We start from the raw sequence: 21,528 nt of genomic DNA, 5'->3' as shown, positions 1-21,528 counted from the left end.
AAATCTAGAACCTGCTGACAGAACATTAGTTGCAGCACTAGATGGCACCAGCGTAGCATACATGCTTACTCTCTCCCAAGCACAGATACAGCTAGCGTCTGGATATTAGGATATTGAATATGTGGAAGGACATAGGACAAGAACCAAACTACTTGGCAAACAAAATTTGCATGCCTCGCTTCTTGGCAGAAATTCAGGGTGATTAATATGTGAGAGTGAGAGTCTACAGAGAAACTCACCAGAAGCTCCCTTGCCTGTGAATGACATGTTCTGACTTCCCGTTTCTTGGAAGAATACATAGACCTAAAGAAGGGGAGAGCTCCTTAGCTAATGATAAATGGGACTGTCCCGTGAGGGGATTAGTATTAATTACTATGGAGGGATAGAAGTGTCAGAACTTTGCATGGGGTAAAACCTAGAATATTTTCTGCATATTTTGTAGAATCTTGATTCTCTGAACATCTGTTACCCAGAATTCCATATCTCCTAATAGCTATTTAATTGCTAATGCTGTAAATAATCCACAAACTTGCTTATCAAAACTTACTCCAGGCCTCCTATAAGATTTGGAGAATTGAGGTTGCATAGTATTGTATCTTCAACTAGTTCCACCTCTGTCTCCCATCACTGAAGTTGTTTGTGTGCAGGAATCCCTCAGCTGTTATAAAGGCATAAGAGCATCATGGAACGAGGTGTCATTTCCAGGGGTGAAAGTGGGCCAGTATGGGCCGGTATGCAGCGCTTTAACGTCATTGCCCCTTTTGCCCCCCTGGCTACTGGCGGGGGGGGGGGGGGGCGCAAAAGCGGCAGCTGCCACGAGGATTTAAAAGGGTCCAGGGCTCCTGGCTGCTGCTATCACAGCAGCAGCCAGAGCCCCGGGCCCTTTTAAATCACCGCTAGAGCCCCGGGCGGCGGGGGCCAGGCAGCATGGATAGGCTGGTTGGGGGAGGCTGACTCCCTAGCCCCGCCCCTTCCCCCCGAGGCCCCACCCCTTCCGGGGGCTGGAGCCGGTCCCCGTACCGGTAAGAATTTAATATTACTTTCATCCCTGGTCATTTCTTTTGATGTGTTCCTGACCGTCCATTTCAGAATCAAACTCCTCAATTCCCAAACCACCTCCACAGCAATTTAATACAAGTACCATATAAAGTAGATTCAAAAGGTTAAAAAAACTGAAATCTAAGACCATTATGTTGGAAACGAAAGATTTTTAATGAGTTCTATCGTGACAGAACAGAAAAGCATCTTGTTAAGATTTTAATCTTAGGTCTTTAGATGTTTGCTTAGGACATCAACAATTTAACAGATCTAATTTCTCTTGGATTATGAAAATATACCCCTTAGCATATGCAATGTACACTTCACCTTTAATGGTTGGCAAGTTAATTTGGATGACTAGTGTTGCATGTATCTTGGAGGCACAACTTTGCGTTACCAGAAATCCGTCCATACCTTCAAAGCATTTACCCAGCTTGAAGGGAATGATGAAAATCCTGATAGCTACCCATGTAGCTACCTAAGGGGATGGCAGGGAGGGAAAGGTGAATGTATGGGTGCAGCCGGGATTACTATTTGATCAGCAGCTCCCTGGATTGATTCCAGGGGAAGATTGATATTAACTCAGGTCCTCCACTGTGTGTGTTACCTGTGGACTCCCCCCTAGAATCCAATCCCAGAACCCATTTATTATCAAATTGATTCTTTTAATTTTGGATTATTCATTTTATAGAGAATGAAGAGAAAAGTTTGTTTATTCAATGATTCCCTCAAGCAATCCCATAATGTTTTTGCTGATAAAAGAACAAAGGCAAAAATTTCTGCTAAATTTGCTTTATTGAACCACCAATTCAAGATGGTAATGCCATCAGGAGTGCTGTATGGACAAGACAAATTACAACTCTATCAGAAGAATTTATCATTTATACTGAAGCAGAATATTTTCGATTTTATGCCAATTCTTCCGTTAGTTGATCTAGAGAGAGAGAGAAAGAGAGACAATATTTAGAGTTGTTAGGATGAGTGACGTAGAAAAGCTTAACTAGAACAGGGGGGAAATGGAGATAATGATCTCAATGCAACAGTCTTGTATGAGCAACTTCTCCAAAACACCTTCTAATCTAAACATTATCTATTTGATTCAGATTTCACAAGATAAAATTCCACAGAGTCCTTCATTCTTGCATGGTAGATAAATTCAGTTCCCCCCATCATTTACTGTGCATAGGTCTCTCAGAATCAGCAGATGGTCCTGTTTCTTCTGCATGAACATTTAAGATGTTATGACAATTTTTGTCAGAGTAAGATTTTACGTATCTCCTCGGTCAATATTTTCTACCCCCACTACTTGGTTAGTTTGCTGTGCGCAAATTCATTGCCGCTCTCCACCCAAGTGATGACTACATAACTGGTGTTATGTGTACATACTGTAGTTTGTAAAGTCTTTGGGAGGAAAAGCACTATATTAGTGTAAATATAATACGTGTAGATTTACCTTGCGGTTACATCTTCCTTCATACTTTATGCCAATGTTGACTCCAGTTTTCCTTGAGAAGAGAAAAATTAAGCATAATGTGTATTTCTTCAAAATAAAACATCTCATTGTCACATGTAAAAAAATAAAGGAAATGGACTGTACAGTACAAGACATTTGACCGAGACAGACATATTCATATTAATCCTTTCTAATATCTTGATCAGTTATCTGGCATGTTTTGCCAATTTTTCCAGTTTGAAACCATCATATTCTTACTCCTTGGCATCTGCAGGACAGGTTTGGCCTAGTCAGATCTTTCAATGAAAACCCTACCCTGTGTTTATAGAAAAAGCATTAAACAGTGCTTTGTCCCACTAACACCTGGTCTCCTGATATCATCATAATTGGGAACTGCTTTCTCACATTATTTGCACCAAATGTGCAATGACTTTTACACAAGAAATTCTTTACAAGTTTACTCACCATCTTGCTGTACACAAGTTACATTTGTTGCTATATGTGATGCCATTTGTGCCACAGACAGGTCTGTAAATCGTTGCGCAGCCAACGTGTTTACCCTTTTGTGGTTTTTGATACTCACCACAGTCATCCTGCAAAAGTAGTTATATAACATTCTAACCACATTTATTTTTGGGAGTAATAAGTCATCTGTTGTAAGACTCATCTATTGAGCTAACATAGCACCTTTCTTTAAGCAATGAGGCTTCTCTAGGAAGTAGTTCATTTGATTGCCATTTTACATATTGGGAAAGAAAGTCAGAGTGGGTCAGATTCTCCATTCCTACTTTTCTGCACCCACAGTTATTACTTTAGTACGATACTGTGCTGAGAAAACTTTGAGATGGGAGTAAAGAGGCTCTTTAAACCCCCTTATGCTGTCACTGTGGCATAAACGGACCATGTCATGAAGTATAATTAGGGCTACAGATATTATAAGACCTTCCGACATTGGAGAAGGGTGTGGAGAAAACGTTTAGACAGGAGTACTCTGTGGGGATCTTGAATCTCTATTATGGCATGAACTGACCACTTCATGAAGAAGGATCAGGGCCAAAGTGATTACAAGACCTTCCCAAGGTCATGCAGAAAGTCTGTGACATAAACAGGAATAGAACCCATGTTTCATATCTCCCCAGCTTTCCTTTTACCACAAAGGCCATACTTCCAACCCATCTCTTTGATGTATAATAAATAATTAAAATGCCCCAATCATCATGGTTTTCAAGCACCACCATATTCACTGTCATAAGAAACACCATCTGCTTCACTGAAAAGACATAATCAGTTAGATCAGCCCTTCTTTCTTCCAAGGGTGATAAATCAGTTGCCTATAATTAATCTGTGTGCGGAGGAGTGGTGGGGGCAGGGAGGAAGGAGAGGAGGTGGGATTTGTATTGGGGGGTCATGAGATCTGGAAAATCAAGGTCCTGTCTCCTCTAAGTGACAATTACAGATCCCAAACCCTTTTTTGTAAGAGTAGCATTTTTCCATCTATCAAGCGTTATCAACATTTTTGTGACCAGTATTTATACTGTGAGACATGTCAATTTTAATGATAATTAATAAAAATGTGCCATTACCTTCACCTTACATTGTCCTTGATGTGCCAAGCGTATGTTAGACCCCCTTCTACAGGATGAAAAGTTGAAAGAGAGAAGACAATTATTGTCAGTGAATAATAACATTGTCTACCTGGTGAGTAAAACTCTCCAAAATTCACTATGAAATTACAGAAACAGTTAGGAACATATGGAATATTTGACAGAGATGATTTGTAATGATCGTATTCTCTCTTTGATATAATCTCAGAAGTTACTGGGAATGTGAGGCTCATCATCCCGATGGAAGTCAGCATGGATCTGATGTTAACCAACCATGGATTCCCATTGTGTTCTGGGATTTGTAGTTTGGTGCATACATAAAGATAAACCTATTAGCTAGAGTGGTGGTTATCAACCGGGGGTCTGGGGCCCCCTGGAGGGCCACAAGCAGGTTTCAGGGGGTCCGCCAAGCCTAACCGGCGTTAGACTCACTAGGACCCCGGGCAGAAAGCTAAATCCCCACCACACAGGACACCTGCCACCTGGGGCTGAAGCTGAACCCTGAGCAACTTAGCTTCACAGGGCCCCCTGTGGAGTGGGGCCCCGGGCAATTGCCCTGCTTGCTAGCCCCTAATGCCAGTCCTGGCTTTTGTATGCAGAAAACCAGTTGTGGCACAGCTGATCCATGGAGTTTTTATAGCATGTTGGGGGGGAAAGGGGGACTCAGAAAGTAAAAGGGTGAGAACCCTGAACTAGAGGATAGTGCAGGGGTGGGCAAACTACTGCCCTGGCCCTGCGCCGCTCCCGGAAGCGGCCAGCACCACGTCCCTGCAGCCCCTGGGGCAGGAGGGGGCAGAGGGCTCTGCGCGCGGCAGGAGGGGGCAGAGGGCTCTGCGCGCGGCAGGAGGGGGCAGAGGGCTCTGCGCGCTGCCCTCGCCTGCAGGCACCGCCCTCCACAGCTCCCATTGGCCGGGAACGGGGAACCGCGGCCAATGGGAGCTGTGGGGGAGGTACCTGCAGGCAAGGGCAGCACGCGTAGCCCTCTGCTCCCCCCAACTCCCAGGGGTGGCAGGGACGTGATGCTGGCCGCTTCCAGGAACGGCGCAGGGCCAGGGTAGGCAGGGAGCCTGCCTTAGCCCCGCTGCATGCTGCTGCCACCCCGGAGCCACTCAAGGAAAGCGGCGCCGAGCCAGAGCCCGCACCCCAAACCCCTCCTGCACCCTGCACCCCAACCCCCTGCCCTGAGCCCCCTGCCACACCCCAACCCCCTGTCCTGAGCCCCCTGTCGCAGCCCACACCCCTCCTGCATCCCAACCCCCTGCCCTGAGCCCCCAACCCCCTGCCCTGAGGCCCCTCCCGCACTCCGCACCCCTCCTGCACCCCAACCCCCTGCCCATAGCCCCCGCCACCCCCCTCCTGCACCTCAACCCCCTGCCCTGAGCCCCCAACCCCTTGCCCTGAGCCCCCTCCCACACCGCGCACTCCCTCCTGCACCCCAACCCTCTGCCCCAGCTCTACATTCATGGCCCTGCATGCAATTTCCCCACCCAGATGTGGCCCTCGGGCCAAAAACTTTGCCCACCCCTGGGATAGTGGATTATATTAGCTATGGTGTCCTGGGGACACAGGGGTTAACCAGAAGAGGTCAAAAGAATATGGATGTGAGTCAGGACTCAGCTACCTCAGGACATTGATATATCCCTGTATAAAGAAAATGCTTAAACAAGAGAACTAGTCTTAGCATCTCTTACTATTGATTCAGTTATTCCAAAGGTAATATTCAAGGACTTACAAGATTTTTTCACACAGCAGACATTCATTGCTATAAGTGACACCATCAGTTCCACAGACTGGTTTATAGATCCGTGTGCAGACTATCTTGCGTGGGTCTTTTGTTTGTTGGTATTTACTGCAACCAATCTGCCAAATGAAGAAGTTGTTATTTGAGTGGAGATTTGGAAGCATTTCAGGGCAGGGACAGCATCTCCTTATGTGGTGCCATAAGACAGTGAAGCCCTGAACCTGGCTGGAGTTAGCTTCTATCAATGACTTCACAGTGTACTGATATTTCCAGCTGGGATTTAAGAATACTTATTCTGGCGGTGGATTAAAAAGTTCACTTACTGTTTACTTTATTCTCATTAGTACAAGAATAGGAAGAGAGACTACATGGATACTACTAATAGAGTTTTACAATTCCTTCTTATACACGTCTTGGTTTACTCCTCTTTAATGTGTTGGCAGCCTTGGGGTTGGAATATATTTTGCTTTCAGGGGGAGGGGATGGCTTTGTCTTCTAAATTGAAACCCTGAAATACATCTTTTTGCCTGGAATCAGAGGCTGAAGTACTATCAGTTAGATCAGCCCTTCTTCCTTCAAAAGGTGATAAATCAGTTGCTTACAGTCAATGTGTGTTTGGAGGAGAGGTGGGGGCAGGGAGCAGGGCTGGCTCTAGGTTTTTTGCTGCCCCAAGCAAAAAAATGTTTGGCTGCCCCCCACCCCAGCCCTGAGCCCCCCCCCCACCTCCTCCTGCCCAGCTCTGAGCTCCCCCCCCACCCATACCCCCCTGCCGCCCCAGCCCTGAGCTCCCCCCCACCCGTACCCCCCTGCTGCCCCAGCCCTGAGCTCCCCCCCCCATACCTCCCTGCTGCCCCAGCCCTGAGCTCTCCCCCCCCACACACCTGCACCCCCTGCTACCCCAGCTCTGGGCTCCTCCCTTTCCCCCCCATCTGTGCCTCCCCCACCCACACACACCCTGCTGCCCCAGCCCTGGGCTCTCCCCCCTCCACCCACACCCTCTGCCACCCCAGCCCTGGGCTCTCCCCCGCCAACTGCACCCTCCTTCCACCCCAGCCCTGGGTGACTGGTAACTCACTCCCAGGGTGGGTCATTCAGCAGGAATTTTGGATGTGCACAGAACACAGACAGGTTTGGTTCCCATATGGTTACAGAACTCTAGTAAAGTGGAACAATTTTCAGCTTGTGTGACTGGAGGATATCTGGATGCATATTATAAAACTGTCCTCCATAAATGAGGAAAAGTTGAGGTGCCTTTATTATTTTTTTGTTCCACTCTTTGTTTCTATGGGGAAATTTGCCAATGCAATATCACTGACTTCCCTTTAAACAAATAAAACAAAAAAATAAAAATAAAAAAAAATGGCAATGGCTGTTGAAAATAGTAATTCTAGTCCTAATAACCACTGGGAAGCATTTCTTGCTCAATTTTATCCTACTTTTTCTACAGCAAGTTACAGTGGATCAGTATATTTGATTTGGGAGAAATGAAGTAACAGCTGCCCAAATTGAGCTTGAGCACCCCTGAATTTTGAGGGTGTTCAAATCTGGAAGGCAGGTGCTAGATTCCCTTTCTGAATATTAGCTAAATCTGGAAAGGAAAAGTCAATTTCTGCTTCTCCTATGAGCCTGGTACTGTATCTAAAGCTGCCCAAGTCCTCTAGCAGAGCCTCCCCTCCCTTACTTTTCATTTTAAATTCTAGTGGGATCCACGTACCTCCCTTGCTAGGCTTCAGATAGAGAGGTGCACTGTCCATTTAGTCCACCCAATTCTTTCGTTGGGGGGCTGCAAGGTGAGGTCACAGCAGTATCCCTAATCCAGGCTGGGGATGTCTTCTGAAGGGGATCTCTGGGGCAAAGCCTTCTACTCCTTGGGCACACTTGTTCCCCATTCACAGGACCACCACTTCTAGCAGTGAGCTCTCCATTCACAGCAAGCTGCAGCATGAGGTTTCAGCTACATACTTCCTTCCCCTCCCTTTCCTGTTGATAGCGGCCAAGGGAATGCTGGGAAATGTAGTTCTTTCCCTGCTCCAGGGCTGGCTCTATAGGCAGGGAGCTAACCAAGGAACTACAGCTCCCATGGCCCCCTGTTGGTTCTCAGCTCCCATGCTGGATCCCTGCCGGCTGCTGCCCCTGCAAATGGGCTGCCCCAAGCACCTGCTTGCTTTGCTGGTGCCTAGAGCCGCCCCTGGCAGGGAGGAGGGAGAGTGGTGGGATTTATGTTGGGGGTGATGAGATCTGGCATACCAAGTTTCTGTCTCCTCTAAGTCAGCATTACAGATCCCATGCCCCTTTTTGTAAGAGTAGGATTTTTCCATGTGTCTTTGCTGGTACTTCTCCCCTCCCTACCTCTGGGGTACTGTGCTCTGTAATTTGGAACTACTCTCTGCCCAAGTGAGAGCTGCATTTCCATGATGCTCTATGTATATCATGTAGTTAGTAAAGCATTTGGAAGGAAAAACACTATATAAATGAAAAATAGAATACACTTGGATTTACCTGTCTCATACATGCTCCCTCATGCTGTAGGCTAAGTGTGCCTCCAGTTTGCCTTGAAACACAAAAAGAGATAAAAAATGAATGTCCCTACATAGCAATACATCTCATAAGATCACTGTGGAATTACACAGAGGTACATGGATTGTATAATATGTGATATGTGAGTGGGACAGATATATTCATATTAATCTTCTCTGACCACACTATGTTTTCAGCATTCCTCTGTCATTTGCCATAGTAGATCTAATTATTGCTAATAGAAAATATTGATCTATTTACTCACCATTTTGCGTGGCACAAATCACATCTGTTGTTATACGTCACACCATTGGTGCCACAGACAGGCCTGTACACACTCGTACAGACGAGGGTTTGGCCCTTTGCTGGTTTTGGATAAGCTCTGCAAACATTCTGCAACTATAAATATATAATTTTCTAGACACACAGATGAATACATGATGATAACTATTATTGTTAATTATTTTGGAGTGTATTAGAGCAGAGGTTCTCAACCAGGAGTCTGGGGCCCCCTGGGGGACCGCGAGCAGCTTTCAGGGGGTCCACCAAGCAGGACCAGCATTAGACTCGCTGGGGCCCAGGGCAGAAAGCCGAAGCCCAACTGCATGGGGCTGAAGCCCAGGTCCCTGAGCTCCACCAGCCAGGACTGAAGCCTGAGCAATGCAGCTTCACAAGGACCCCTGTGGCGTGGAGCCCCAGGCAATTGCTGTGCTTGCTACCCCCTAATGCCAGCCCTGGCGTTTATATGCAGAAGAACAGTTGTGACACAGGTGAGAGTAGGATTCTTCCATGTGTCTTTGCTGGTACTTCTCCCCTCCCTATCTCTGGGGTACTGTGCTCTGTAGTTTGGAACTACTCTTTGCCCAAGTGAGAGTTGCATTTCCATGATGCTCTATGTATATCATGTAGTTAGTAAAGCATTTGGAAGGAAAAACACTATGTACAGTGGAGGGTTTTGCCCTTTGGTGGTTCTGGATAAGCACTATAATCATTCTACAACTGTAAATATATAATTTTCTAGACATAGAATATCAGGGTTGGAAGGGACCTTAGGAAGTCATCTAGTCCAACCCCCTGCTCAAAGCAGTACCAATCCCCAACTATTCCCCCCCAATCCCTAAATGCCTCCCTCAGCCATTGAACTCACAACCCCAGGGTTTAGCAGGCCAATGCTCAAACCACTGAGCTATTCCTCATGATGATAACTATTATTGTTAATTCTTGTAGGGGTGTATTAGGCATGCTGGCCATTATGGAATTATCTACTATCAATCTGGTAAACTCAGTGACTGACCATATGAAACAAATGGGGATAGTCTCTTTCCTATAGTAAGTGAACTTTTTAATCCACTTGCAAAATAAGTATTCCTATATCCCAGCTGGAAATATCAGTACCACAATACCAATATATAATAACTAATACCAATAATGATAACAACTGGGGTCATTTTGCTTTTTGATTAACCCAGCCCTGCCCACTACTCTGTTCGATGTAGGTTCCTAGACTGCACTCATCACTAATATCTAAGCACTTTCCACTAGTTTTAGTGTTTCTTCCAACATGGAAAAGTTGGCCACAATGCAATTCCTAACTAATGATTAGGGGAAAGTGAAAATTACTAAACAGGAAGAGCTGGACTAACCTGATTCAGAGGCTCAGTGGCAACACCTAGAGAAAAAATATGGATATTCAACGTACAATGAGACAAATCCCTGTGACGGAAATCAAGTTATAAGCATTAATTCAAGAAAAATGTTCACTGAACTCTTTTTCTGCAACAAATGGGCCACATGTGGTGTTTTGCACCATTTGAAAATATAATAAGGGGCTTATTATTTGCTTATTATTACTATGTATTTTTCAGGTTTTCTGCTCCACTGAAGATGCAGGGTAACTAATAGCACCTTACAACATTTGAAAATATTTTTTTCTTCTATTAAGCCTGATCATACAAAAACTTTTTCAGTCATTGGCACTATTTAGGAGTTCTCAGCGCATGGATCCAGTGCTCCACATGATGTGTCATGCAGAGGAGTGGGAATAAGGCAGGAAAGTTACAAGCCAGGAAGTTAACTTTATGCTTAGGAATCAATGGATGTTAAGTAGGTCCTTAATATTTAGTCTTCTTAGTAACATCTTACAGAATGATTTCAATTATTTTTGGAATGAGTCCTTTCACAAATTTGATGTCCCAGTTATAAATATGGCATCTGTATCCAAGTTATTTGAATATTAACCTGATCCTTAATAAGTAATGTATGATGTAGTATGTTAACATTTTATGGTAACTTTGCCTTAATAAGAAATGTTTTAAAAAATTGAAAATTCAAAAACTTGAAAAATGTCTACCTTCTCTATAGCTGGTTGAAAAATGAAGGGGTGTATGTGGGGGGGGGGGAAGGGGGGAGGGGATTTCCCAAAAAAATCACTGAATTTCCCCCCAAGTTTTTTGGAATTTTGAATGTCATTGATATTTTGATATCGAATGTTTTACCACCATCTCTAGTTGCAACCAATTGTCATATGGTACATTTCACAGCACCATGGGAGAGGGGAGATTTTGTTTAAGGACATTAACACTACCCTGTACTTTTATGGTTCCCTGGATTGTCTACTATTCAAGCAAAACAGACCAGATCTCAGGATTCTTCATAAAAACAAGAATAACATTGACCTTAATAGTCAAGGCTTCCAGAGGACTAGGAAGCAGCAAACACATGGCTCTATAGAGGCTACAGCAAAGAGTACTCACCTGAGAAGCAACATAAAAGTACCAGAGTGAGGACCATGAAGACACCAGCTGTCTTCATGGTGGAGATGCTCAGTCTAGGTTAGCTGCTCTGCTCTGCTCTGTAGATGCAGTACACCCAGAGGGAGAGCTCACATATTTATACCCAAGGCCAGAACCCCCATCCTGATTAGGAAATCACATACAAAAGCCACCAATGATACTGGATACCAGAACAAGTTTGTTTTTGAGGAAGTCCCAGTGTGCTTGGAATGATACATTCTTTCTCAATCTCCCCTTTGACTTCTTGATTTTTTGTCCCAAACAATTTTGCATTTTCATAAGCATTGTGGGTTGATGCATGACAAGAAAAAAAAAAAACCACTGACCACAGTGAATCTGATTATGTACAGGTTTTTGTGGAAATTTTCATTATGGGCCCCATAAACCACCCTGTAAACTGTCTTTACATTGTTGCAGAAACCCTTTAGGTTCCTTCACACCTTAGGTTCCCTTTAGGTTCCTTCACACCCCTACAACAGCACTGTACAAATGCAGCATGTATTGGCTGATAGCTGTGTATCTCCTATTATACTCCAAATCTCTTAAAATGAACTGTTCAACTTCAACCACCAGTTTCCAAGGTGACAGTTACCTTTCTTTCATAGCTCAGAATTAATCCCCCTTTGAAACATTCAGTTGCTCCAGGTTCAATTCAACACGTTGCTGTTGATTTATAGTCCTACAGGACCTGATCCTTGTCTACCTGGCACTATTTCAAGATATTCAGCATTGCCATACCCATGGATGCTGCAGCTGTTAAAGTGACGACAAATAGAACAGATGAGGAAAATGATGGATCCTGTCTAAGCAGTTCTCAGGTTCTTGCCTCCCTAAGTATCACTGCCCAGATTCACTTACCTCAGAGGTTATATTATTTTCCTGATTAAATCTCTCTATATATGTTCAGTGTTAAGTATAAGAAGAGAGAGAGCCCAAACAGTTCAACATTCAGGCTTTATTCCTTCCTCCATGTACACAGTCTTCTCTCATCAAGCACTTCATGAAAGTAGAGTTCTCTAGGTTCTCTAGACATTACCCTATATATAAATTAGGGCTGTCGATTAATCACAGTTAACTCACACGATTAACTCAAAAAAATTAATTGTGATTAAAAAAATTAATCACGGTTAATCGCAGTTTAATCGCATTCTTAAACAATATAATACCAATTGAAATTTATTAAATATTTTTAGATATTTTCTACATTTTCAAATGTATTGATTTCAATTACAACACAGAATACAAAGTGCACAGTGCTCACTTTATATTATTATTTTTGATTACAAATATATGCACTGTAAAAATGATAAACAAAAGAAATAGTATTTTTCAATTCACCCCATACATGTACTGTAGTGCAATCTCTTTATCCTGAAAGTGCAACTTACAAATGTAGATTTTTTTGGTTACATAACTGCACTCAAAAACAAAACAATGTAAAACTTTAGAGCCGACAAATCCACTCAGTCCTACTTCTTGTTCAGCCAATCGCTAAGAGAAACAAGTTTGTTTACATTTATGGGAGATATGCTGCCCGCTTCTTATTTACAATGTCACCTGAAAGTGAGAACAGGCGTTCACATGGCACTTTTGTAGCCAGCATTGCAAGGTATTTACATGTCAGATATGCTAAACATTTGTATGCCCCTTCATGCTTCGGCCACAATTCCAGAGGACATGCTTCCATGGTGATGACACTTGTTAAAAAAATAATGTGTTAAATAATTTGTAACTGAACTCCTTGGGGGAGCATTGTATGTCTCCTTCTCTGTTTTACCTGCATTTTGCCATATATTTAATGTTATAGCAATCTCGGATGATGACCCAGCACATGTTCATCTTAAAAACACTTTCACTGCAGATTTGGTAAAATCTCAAAGAAGGCATCAACGTGAGATTTCTAAAGATAGCTACAGTACTCGACCCAAAGCTTAAGAATCTGAAATGCCTTCCAAAATCTGAGAGCATGCTTTCAGAAGTCTTAAAAGAGCAACACACCAATGCGGAAACTACAGAACCCAAACCACCAAAAAAGAAAATCAACCTTCTGCTGGAGGCATCTGACTCAGTTGATGAAAATAAACATGTGTGGGGCCACACTGCTTTGGATCGTTATCAAACAGAACTCATCATCAGCATGAATGCATGTCCTCTGGAATGGTGGTTGAAGCACGAAGGGACATATGAATCTTTAGCGCATCTGGCAAGTAAATATCTTGCGATGCTGGCTACAACAGTGCCATGTGAACGCCTTGGTGACATTGTAAACAAGAAGTGGGCAGCATTATCTCCTGCAAATATCTGCAGCAGTATCTCCTTGTTTGTTTTAGTGATTGGCTGAACAAAAAGTAGGACTGAGTGGACTTGTAGGCTCTAAAGTTTTACATTGTTTTGTTTTTGAATGCTTTTTTTTTTACATAATTCTATATTTGTAAGTTCAACTTTTATGATAAAGAGATTGCACTACAGTACTTGTATTAGGTGAATTGAAAAATACTATTCTTTTGCTTTTTACAGTGTAAATATTTCCAATCAAAAGAAATATAAAATAAGCACTGTACATTTTGCATTGTAATTGAAATAAATGTATTTGAAAATGTTGAAAACATCCAAAAATATTTAAATAAAGGGTATTCTATTATTGTTTAACAGCGCAATTAATCGTGATTAATTTTTTTAATCGCATGATTAATCCGATTAATTTTTTTAATCGCTTGACAGCCCTAATATAAATATAAGATCATACTATACCAACCTTTACTGGGAATTATCATCCTCACTCTTTTTTTTTAAGTGACAGAAAGAAACCCAATGGATGCTACCTGGGGATTGCTAGCCAAAAGGGAAGTGTCTATTTTTTCAGTTTCCTCTTATTGATACATGCCATGAGAGATTAAACATAAAAAAGGCCTGCCATCTAAACAGGCCAAAGAAAAAATCTAAGGCTTGCCTGGGAGCTAGAGTCCCATGATGCTTTGCAGTTTGGCTAACTATGAGGACTGGAATTGTACCAAGCACTAACCATGTATTTTGAACTTATTGTAACAGATATTTTAGTAATACTAACCACGAAATGTGTGCAAAATGCATAACGAATAAAATGATCCAAATAAGGGAATAAACAATGACTAATTACCAGGTGTTGAGACAGTTGGAAAGTTACAAGGGAACAGAGGACTTAGGAAATAACCTAAGATAAGAAGAAGTATGTACCAAAAGGAGGAAGTAGTTAAGGATCATTGTGGTAAAGAAGAAGGGGTAACAAGGAAATAATTTGTGAAGGGGGAAGAGACCATTTGCAGACTGGAAGCAGGTTGTCAGAGACAACTACAGGGGAAGGCATTCTGCGGTTGTGAGTAATTGTAGACCTCTCTGTGTAATGTCCTGTCTTTACTATCTTTAATCAATAAAATCCAATCAAAAGCTGACTTATCTGCGTTTTATTATTAATCTGAACTAAACTCGAGACAACCATTCTCATCAAAACTATAATCACAATTAAAATTTTATCAATTACTGGCTATCTGTTAATTGGCTATTGATTATCAACAAATTATTACATATTGACTATTAATTATCAATATGAGAAACAGAGAGGTTGGTCTCCAATGTCTGACACAATCTTTCCAGTTTATAGGGGGAAACCACAGTTTGAGAACAAAGTGCAATACTGCTAAAATGAACTGGATTCCTTTTCTATAGGACAGGGGTTCCCAAACTTGGTTTGCAGCTTGTTCAGGGTAAGCCCCTGGCGGGCCGCGAGACACTTTGTTTACCTGAGCGTCTGCAGATACGGCCACTCACAGCTCCCAGTGGCCACGGCTCGCCGTTCCCAGCCAATGGGAGCTGCAGGAAGCAGTGGCCCGGCCTGCGCCGCTTCCCGCAGCTCCCATTGGCTGGGAACAGCGAACCGCGGCCACTGGGAGCTGCCATACCTGTTTTTGAACCCCTGCTATAGGAGAAGCAATGCAGGAACACTTGACATATTTGCTGCATCTGTCTGCTGTCAAACTATGAGTAGTTTTCAGTGGGATAAATGTTAAGCCCCAGCTGACCAAAGCCAGGGTAAAAGAGCTGTGCACAGAAGAACAACGGAGGAGCAGAGGTGATGGAACCTTCACAATGCCAAAGTAGAATTCAGAGTACCCAGAAAGTTGGCCTGTGGCCACCATATTGGGGTGAGAGAGGGAGAGGAGTAGGTATTACAGAGCGAGCTCTGTTGGCTTTTTCCCATTGGAAGAGGGTTTTTTTTAACCACAGATGAAGCCCCAGGTTTAAGACCCCTTTGAACTGAGGGTCTTGCTCTGTATATTCAGTATCTGTCAGACCAAAGCATCCGTCCATCCCCCCCCACACTTTCTGTGTTGGTGTTCTGAGACAGACTAGTCAACCCCACTCCTCTCCCAGGAGAAGGAGTTAAATATGAGCAACAACAAAGCCCATTTTCTTGGGTTGAGATATTCTTCCAGTATAACAAGATGTGTGAAAAGACGGGTCTCCCAGCAGCATCAGGGACAAGTCACCCCTCCTACTGCTACGGATTCATCATCCTCTGTTGGAGTTGAGGGATGGGAGAGTTTCCATATGATGCTCACAGCCTTTCCTACAGTGTATGATTTGTACTGTGTGACACAGATGTTGGCAGTAACTGGACAACAGAGCCCATAAACTCAGAAGATATGCCTCATATGGATAACTATCAAATGTCAAGTATCAGAGGGGTAGCCGTGTTAGTCTGGATCTGTAAAAAGCAACAGAGGGTCCTGTGACACCCTAGGTGCCACAGGACCCTCTGTTGCTTTTTATCAAATGTCAGTTTCAGAAGGATTCACTTGTGATGATGAAAGATTCTGGTTAACAAGCAAGATTCAGATATTAGAAACGTTTAAAAGCCTCATGATTTCTTAACATTTCACCTCCTCTGTTTCTCTCTGTACTTCACACTCTAACCACAGACTGTAGCCCATACAACAACTGTCCATGAATTTCAGTCTGACTATATGGAACCCACATATCTGAATCCCAGAAATTTATTCTCATGCCTATGGCAATGGGCTAGTTTTGGCTGCTTTATTCATCTCTCTTTTCCCATGAGTTTTAGTGTTTTTCCAACACAGATATAATGGTCAGTGTTGTTACCAACCACAGATTGAGGAAAAGCATAAATTAATAAACAACTAGGAGCTGGACTCACTCATCATCCTGGTTGGCAACACCTGGAACCAAAACACAGACAAGACATAAAATGAAAGAAAATATCAGTTGGACATTGAGTTAAAAACATTAATCTGTCAGTAGGAAGACTGAATGAAGTTTTGTAACCCAATAAACATGACCAAGTGAAGGTTTCCTGCATTAATCCACCATAGGCCTGATTGTTCTGTTATATACACCCACTTCACAAAGGTGTAACTCCATGGTCTTCATTGGCATCTCTCTTGATTTATAGCAATGTGAGAGGGAAAAGGGGCCCAGTGTGTTGCTGTGGAGATTTGCAGTCACTTTAGTAAACCATGGAGGGAATTTTGATTGTTTACTATAACATTCTAACTGTTTCCTATTGACATTTTGATTGTTTACCATTCCTCAACTAATGAGTCAGCTCTCCCATCACCTGTGACTTCACAGCACCTGGAGCCAGGACCCTTCAGCACCATGAGGGATTGGAATAATTGCTGGTGAGTTACTGGCCAGAGACTCAGCTTTATGCTTAGGACCCAATTTTACAGATACTTTTATATCCAAAGTTTATTGCAAGAATAGTTATTTGTTTAAATCTATCTAAGTTCAGTCCCAAAATCAGACACAGAAATGCCATAATTGGAGTCCACAATTAATTGATAATGCAATTATTTATGGATGCAAAATTGGAGGTCAGTTTGAGGCCCTTTTAAAAATCAGACCCATCTTTCAAAAAGAAATCAGCCTCTCTTTAGCAATAAGCATTCTATGGAGCTCGTTTTTAATAGTCAAACCCTTCCCAAGGGTGAGAGCAGGGATCGGCAACCTGTGGCGGGCCGGGCTGGTTTGTTTACCTGCCGCGTCCGCAGGTTCAGCCCATCGCGGCTCCCACTCGCCACTCCAGGCCAATGGGGGCTGCGGGCGCGGGCCGAGGGATGTGCTGGCCGCCAGGGGGCTTACCCTGGTGGGCCGCGTGCCAATGGTTGCCGATCCCTGGGTTAGAGGTATCAGACACAGGGCTCTGTAAGGCTGCAGCAACCGTTATTTACTTGAGAAGCAGAGGAAAAGTGCCAGAGAGAGGGGCACTAGGCCATCTGTTATCTTTATGGCTGTTTAGTTTGAGCTCGGTCTGTTACTGTTCTGCGCAATAGAGGCTCTCACAGTCTACACCACAGATTAAGCTGTCGGTTATGTAAACACACATAAAAAGTCAGATTCTCCACTTTGATTGTGAGGGACTGTCTAATTTGTCACTGACAATAAAACCCAGACAAGGCTATTTATGGGGCTGCCCCAGTCTCAGAAGAATGCTTCTTTCTCAACCAAGTTCCCTGAAAACTGCATCAAATGTGTGACATGCCCGAAATCATATATTTAAAAAACAGACATTAACAATAGTAAAAACTAGACTATTTCCCCCAATGGGCATATTTCTTACAGTGGCTCCACAGGGAGGCCGGTATAGCCAAAGTATATAGACCATTATCTGCTCCATCTATGCCTCACATACAAATAGAGGGGTGTAACCAGGTCACCACATCCAGAGTACCCCCACATGGCAATAGCAGGGTGCTGGAACAGCCCTGCCTCAGTTTACTCCCAAATGGGTTACCAGTGAGTCCACCAAGTTTTCTATATATGCCTAACAGTATCCCCTTCCAAGGGTCACATTAACAAAAAATTCCACAGCAAGGACAAAGAACAATCTTCATCCAGCTTCTCAGGTCCCCATTCCTCTTCAGGAACACTGGCCCCAGGGCTGCATCCCAAGAGCCTACTCTTGTTCCAAAGCCCCCTACTGACACTAGTTTCCCTTCTGTAATTCCTTCCTTTATTTCTCTTCCTCCCCCACACTCCCTTACTATGAGCCTGCTACACGTCTCTTTACAACCCCAGGCGTTACCCCACCCCTCATTAGGCGTAACCTGGACGCAACTGTTTAGTCATAAGGGGGACTAATCCCACCTTTCTTGAAAGCTCAGTCACTCTCTGACAAGGGGCTTACAATTTAGCAAAATATAGTGTATTGAATAGTAGCTAGACAGGTGTACGGCTAGGACAGCGTGGCCTGAAGTGTTTCTATGTCCTCGCCATCAAAAGTGCTTTCCAGTTCTTGCACCAAGACACACTCCTGGCTTTTGGAAAACAGATGTGATGCCCTTCAATTGTGTTTCACAGTTCAGCCTTCTTACAGTATGTTGTTCCTTAGATGGATAATGACTTTTTAGGCCAGATTGAATCTGGACGTTATGCTGATGCACAGGAAGAGAAGGGCACCAGGAGCCTTCCCCTTTGAGCATCCTGCATCAGAACCAACCGTTATTGCTGAAGTGATGTCAGAGAAAGTAGCCAGTTGAGGGAAGCAATAACGGTTGGTTCTGATGCAGGATGCTCAAAGGGGAAGGCTCCTGGTGCCCTTCTTTCCCTGTCAGGCTTGTGGTATCCTGTTGCTGTGGGACCTTTTGCAATAAGATGGCACCCACATGCTGCCTTGCACAGCAGAGACCTGTGATTGAGAGAATTTATACTACCAGATTTCACTTTTTGTTGTTGGCATTTGGTTTCCTTCAGATTTAAAGACCTGAAGTTCCCCCCCAGATTATTGCTGTGGGATCTAAGCACCTTTTCTTGTTCATTAGTGTAAACTGTGTTTGTGTTTTCAGTTTCTGACAGATTAATGCTGGACTTGATATATAAGTACACACAGAAAATGTAATGGTAATAATACCATAGCTGTCTCTCCAGTACAGAATAATCACCTAACCAGTAAGGACAGAATGTTCTGAGCCTCTGTCATAAGGTGCTCAAATATATGTTAACTCTTCAAACTTAAAAATGTGCATGGTAATGCCTTTAAACAAGGCCTTGTTACTCAGAAATTCTCCCACAGGTGAAGAGTAAAGACATGGATATTTCTATAAAATGTAAAAGGTGAATGACAGTTAATCTGCTTGTGCTTTCCAGTCCACATAACCCCTTTCACATGGAATACCCTTCCTGAACTAATCTATTAAGTAATTATCCTCTTCTCATTCAAATTCCTCCTCATGACCTATGTGTATCTTAGGGGCTTGTCTACACTGCCACTTTACAGTGCTGCAACTTTCTCGCTCAGGGGGGTGAAAAAACACCCCCCTGAGTGCAGCAAGTTTCAGCGCTGTAAAGCACCAGTGTAGACAGTGCACCAGCGCTGGTAGCTACGCCCCTCGTGGAGGTGGGTTTTTTAGAGTGCTGGGAGAGCTCTCTCTCAGCGCTGTGCCGTGACTACACAAGCCTTTAATGTAGACTAGCCCTTAGGGTTTATCTACACTGCCAATTGAACAACAAAACTTTTGTCATTCACAGGTGTTTAAAAATCCTCTCCTCCTCTCCCCCAAGACAAAAGTTTTGCTGGGGCAAGTGGCAGTGTAAACGGCTCATTGTCAGCAGGAGCGCTCTCCTGTCGACAATGCCAACCCCGCTTCTAGGGGGTGGAAGTATTTTGTCAGCAAAAGTGCCGACAAACAGCGTTTACACTGCCTGACTTGTAGCAACTTTTAGCTGCCAACTGATAATGGTGGCCAGTAGGGATTGCTGATATTCATTTGCTCATTTCTATTTTTAATACAACCCTAAAACAAAAAACTTGATAACTGATTTATTATCCTCAGTGTTATTACCCCTGTTGTACACATGGAGAAACCAAGGCACATAGAAGTGAAATGACTTTCCCAAGGTCATTCTCCCAATGGAACCATCCATGTATCAAAAGGCAGATCAGTTCCATTCTGAAAGGAATGTAAGAACAGTTGAGATGATCAGATCAGCAAACGGAACCCATCTGGCAGAAATGGAGTGGAAAGGCAAAAGGAGACCAAAATTATCTTGGGCCAACAAGCAATCAGGAAAGTAGCAAAGCTACATGTCTAGAAGGAGCACTCAGGACTATGCTCTGATAAACAGGCCATGTCTACACTAGAAAAACAGGTTGCATTTTAAAGCATGTTAGCTAACACATTTCAACTAATAATTTTTAAAAAGACTTTGCATCTAGCGTAGAGAGGGCAAGTTGTGTTTAAACATATGTCAGCTCATCATGGTCAATCCTACAAAGGGAACTTTTTTCTTTCCTGTTAACTGTAAAGACTTAGTATGAGATATCAGAAACAATACCCCTTCCCCACACCTAGAAAAAACAACAAAACAAAAAAATTCAGCTGGGTTTACTTTATTGAACAAGCAGATCGAGACAGCGATACTATCAGAAGCACAGGATGAGCAGAGAATAGGTCTGTTCGTGGATCTGCTAAAGCAGTGGTTCCCAAACTTGTTCCGCCGCTTGTGCAGGGAAAGCCCCTGGCGGGCCGGGCCGGTTTGTGTACCTGCCGCGTCCACAGGTTCGGCCAATCGTGGCTCCCAGTGGTCGCGGTTCGCTGCTCCGGGCCAACTGAAAAGCAATGGAGAAGCAAGGAAGGATGAGGTAGACTAGAGTTGTGTAGGGTGCTAGGTAGTGGGCTTTCAGTGATCAGCAGTATCAAATATTCAACATTTGCCATAATGCTTAAAATGGAGTTTACCACTTGACCTGGAGGAAAATAGGGGGACAGATCAGATCTAGATTCTTAGCAGGTGTAAATTAATATAGTTTAATTGAAGTCAATGGGATTTAAGGTGCTTAACATTAAGCAGGTATGTAAGTGCTTCAATTAGGAGGCCAAGTAGCCTAGTTTTCCTATAGACATTGACAGGTATTCTGAAATAAACGAGGGACTTATTTCAAATGGCAAGGATCTAATAAATACTAATTTTCTGCATGTGTCCTATTTCAATATGGGACACCCAGTACTCTTCCATGTCAACAACAATAGGTCATTGTTCGGTGTCATATGGAATCACTGGGAGCAAGATTATTGTTGGCAGGGATTGGACTGCCCCCAAAGGGTTTACATCTTGTCTGACTCGCTGGGAGATGTTTAACTGGGTTGCAGCCTGGTATAAATCTCCCCCCTCTTCCACTTTTTGAGATGGGAAGTGACACTTTAGAATTCACCCATTCACTATTCTCGATCACAATGGGAAAAGGGGAAGTCACAATCCTGTGTATCCAGATTGATCATCAGCTGGTGACAATGGAAAGGAGTTGCTGAATTATCAGACGGGAGGGACCCTCTCAGCCTCTTGTACATAAGTCCTGATCCTGCAAACACACAAGCATGTGTGTAA

At 43.4% G+C, this 21,528-nt stretch overlaps 1 protein-coding gene across 1 annotated transcript; it reads right to left on the bottom strand.

The window, feature by feature from the left end:
* Window positions 1–1,848: 1,848 nt before the first annotated feature.
* LOC135883124 (ovomucoid-like) lies at window positions 1,849–11,164 on the bottom strand. Its single transcript, XM_065410183.1, has 9 exons — window positions 11,107–11,164; window positions 9,997–10,022; window positions 8,619–8,752; window positions 8,336–8,387; window positions 5,828–5,955; window positions 4,075–4,123; window positions 2,957–3,084; window positions 2,492–2,543; window positions 1,849–1,972 (listed from the first exon to the last, which is right to left on the bottom strand). Exons 1-9 carry the CDS (start codon window positions 11,162–11,164, stop codon window positions 1,964–1,966), a joined length of 636 nt encoding a protein of 211 aa, XP_065266255.1. The 3' UTR covers window positions 1,849–1,963.
* Between the last annotated feature and the right edge of the window lie 10,364 nt (window positions 11,165–21,528).

The sequence above is a fragment of the Emys orbicularis genome, chromosome 8 (assembly GCF_028017835.1).
Source record: "Emys orbicularis isolate rEmyOrb1 chromosome 8, rEmyOrb1.hap1, whole genome shotgun sequence".
NCBI classification, from domain to species: Eukaryota; Metazoa; Chordata; order Testudines; family Emydidae; genus Emys; species Emys orbicularis.
This window is presented reverse-complemented; position numbering and strand designations above follow the sequence as displayed.

Bases quoted from the DNA above. Each gene is read 5' to 3' on its own strand.
- LOC135883124 (XM_065410183.1), bottom strand. From the start codon at position 11,164: ATGAAGACAGCTGGTGTCTTCATGGTCCTCACTCTGGTACTTTTATGT. The intron at 10,023-11,106 runs GTGAGTACTCTT...TTTTTTCTCTAG, and splicing joins ACTTTTATGTTGCTTCTCAG to GTGTTGCCACTGAGCCTCTG. The intron at 2,544-2,956 runs GTGAGTAAACTT...TCTCTTCTCAAG, and splicing joins AACTTGTGTACAGCAAGATG to GAAAACTGGAGTCAACATTG.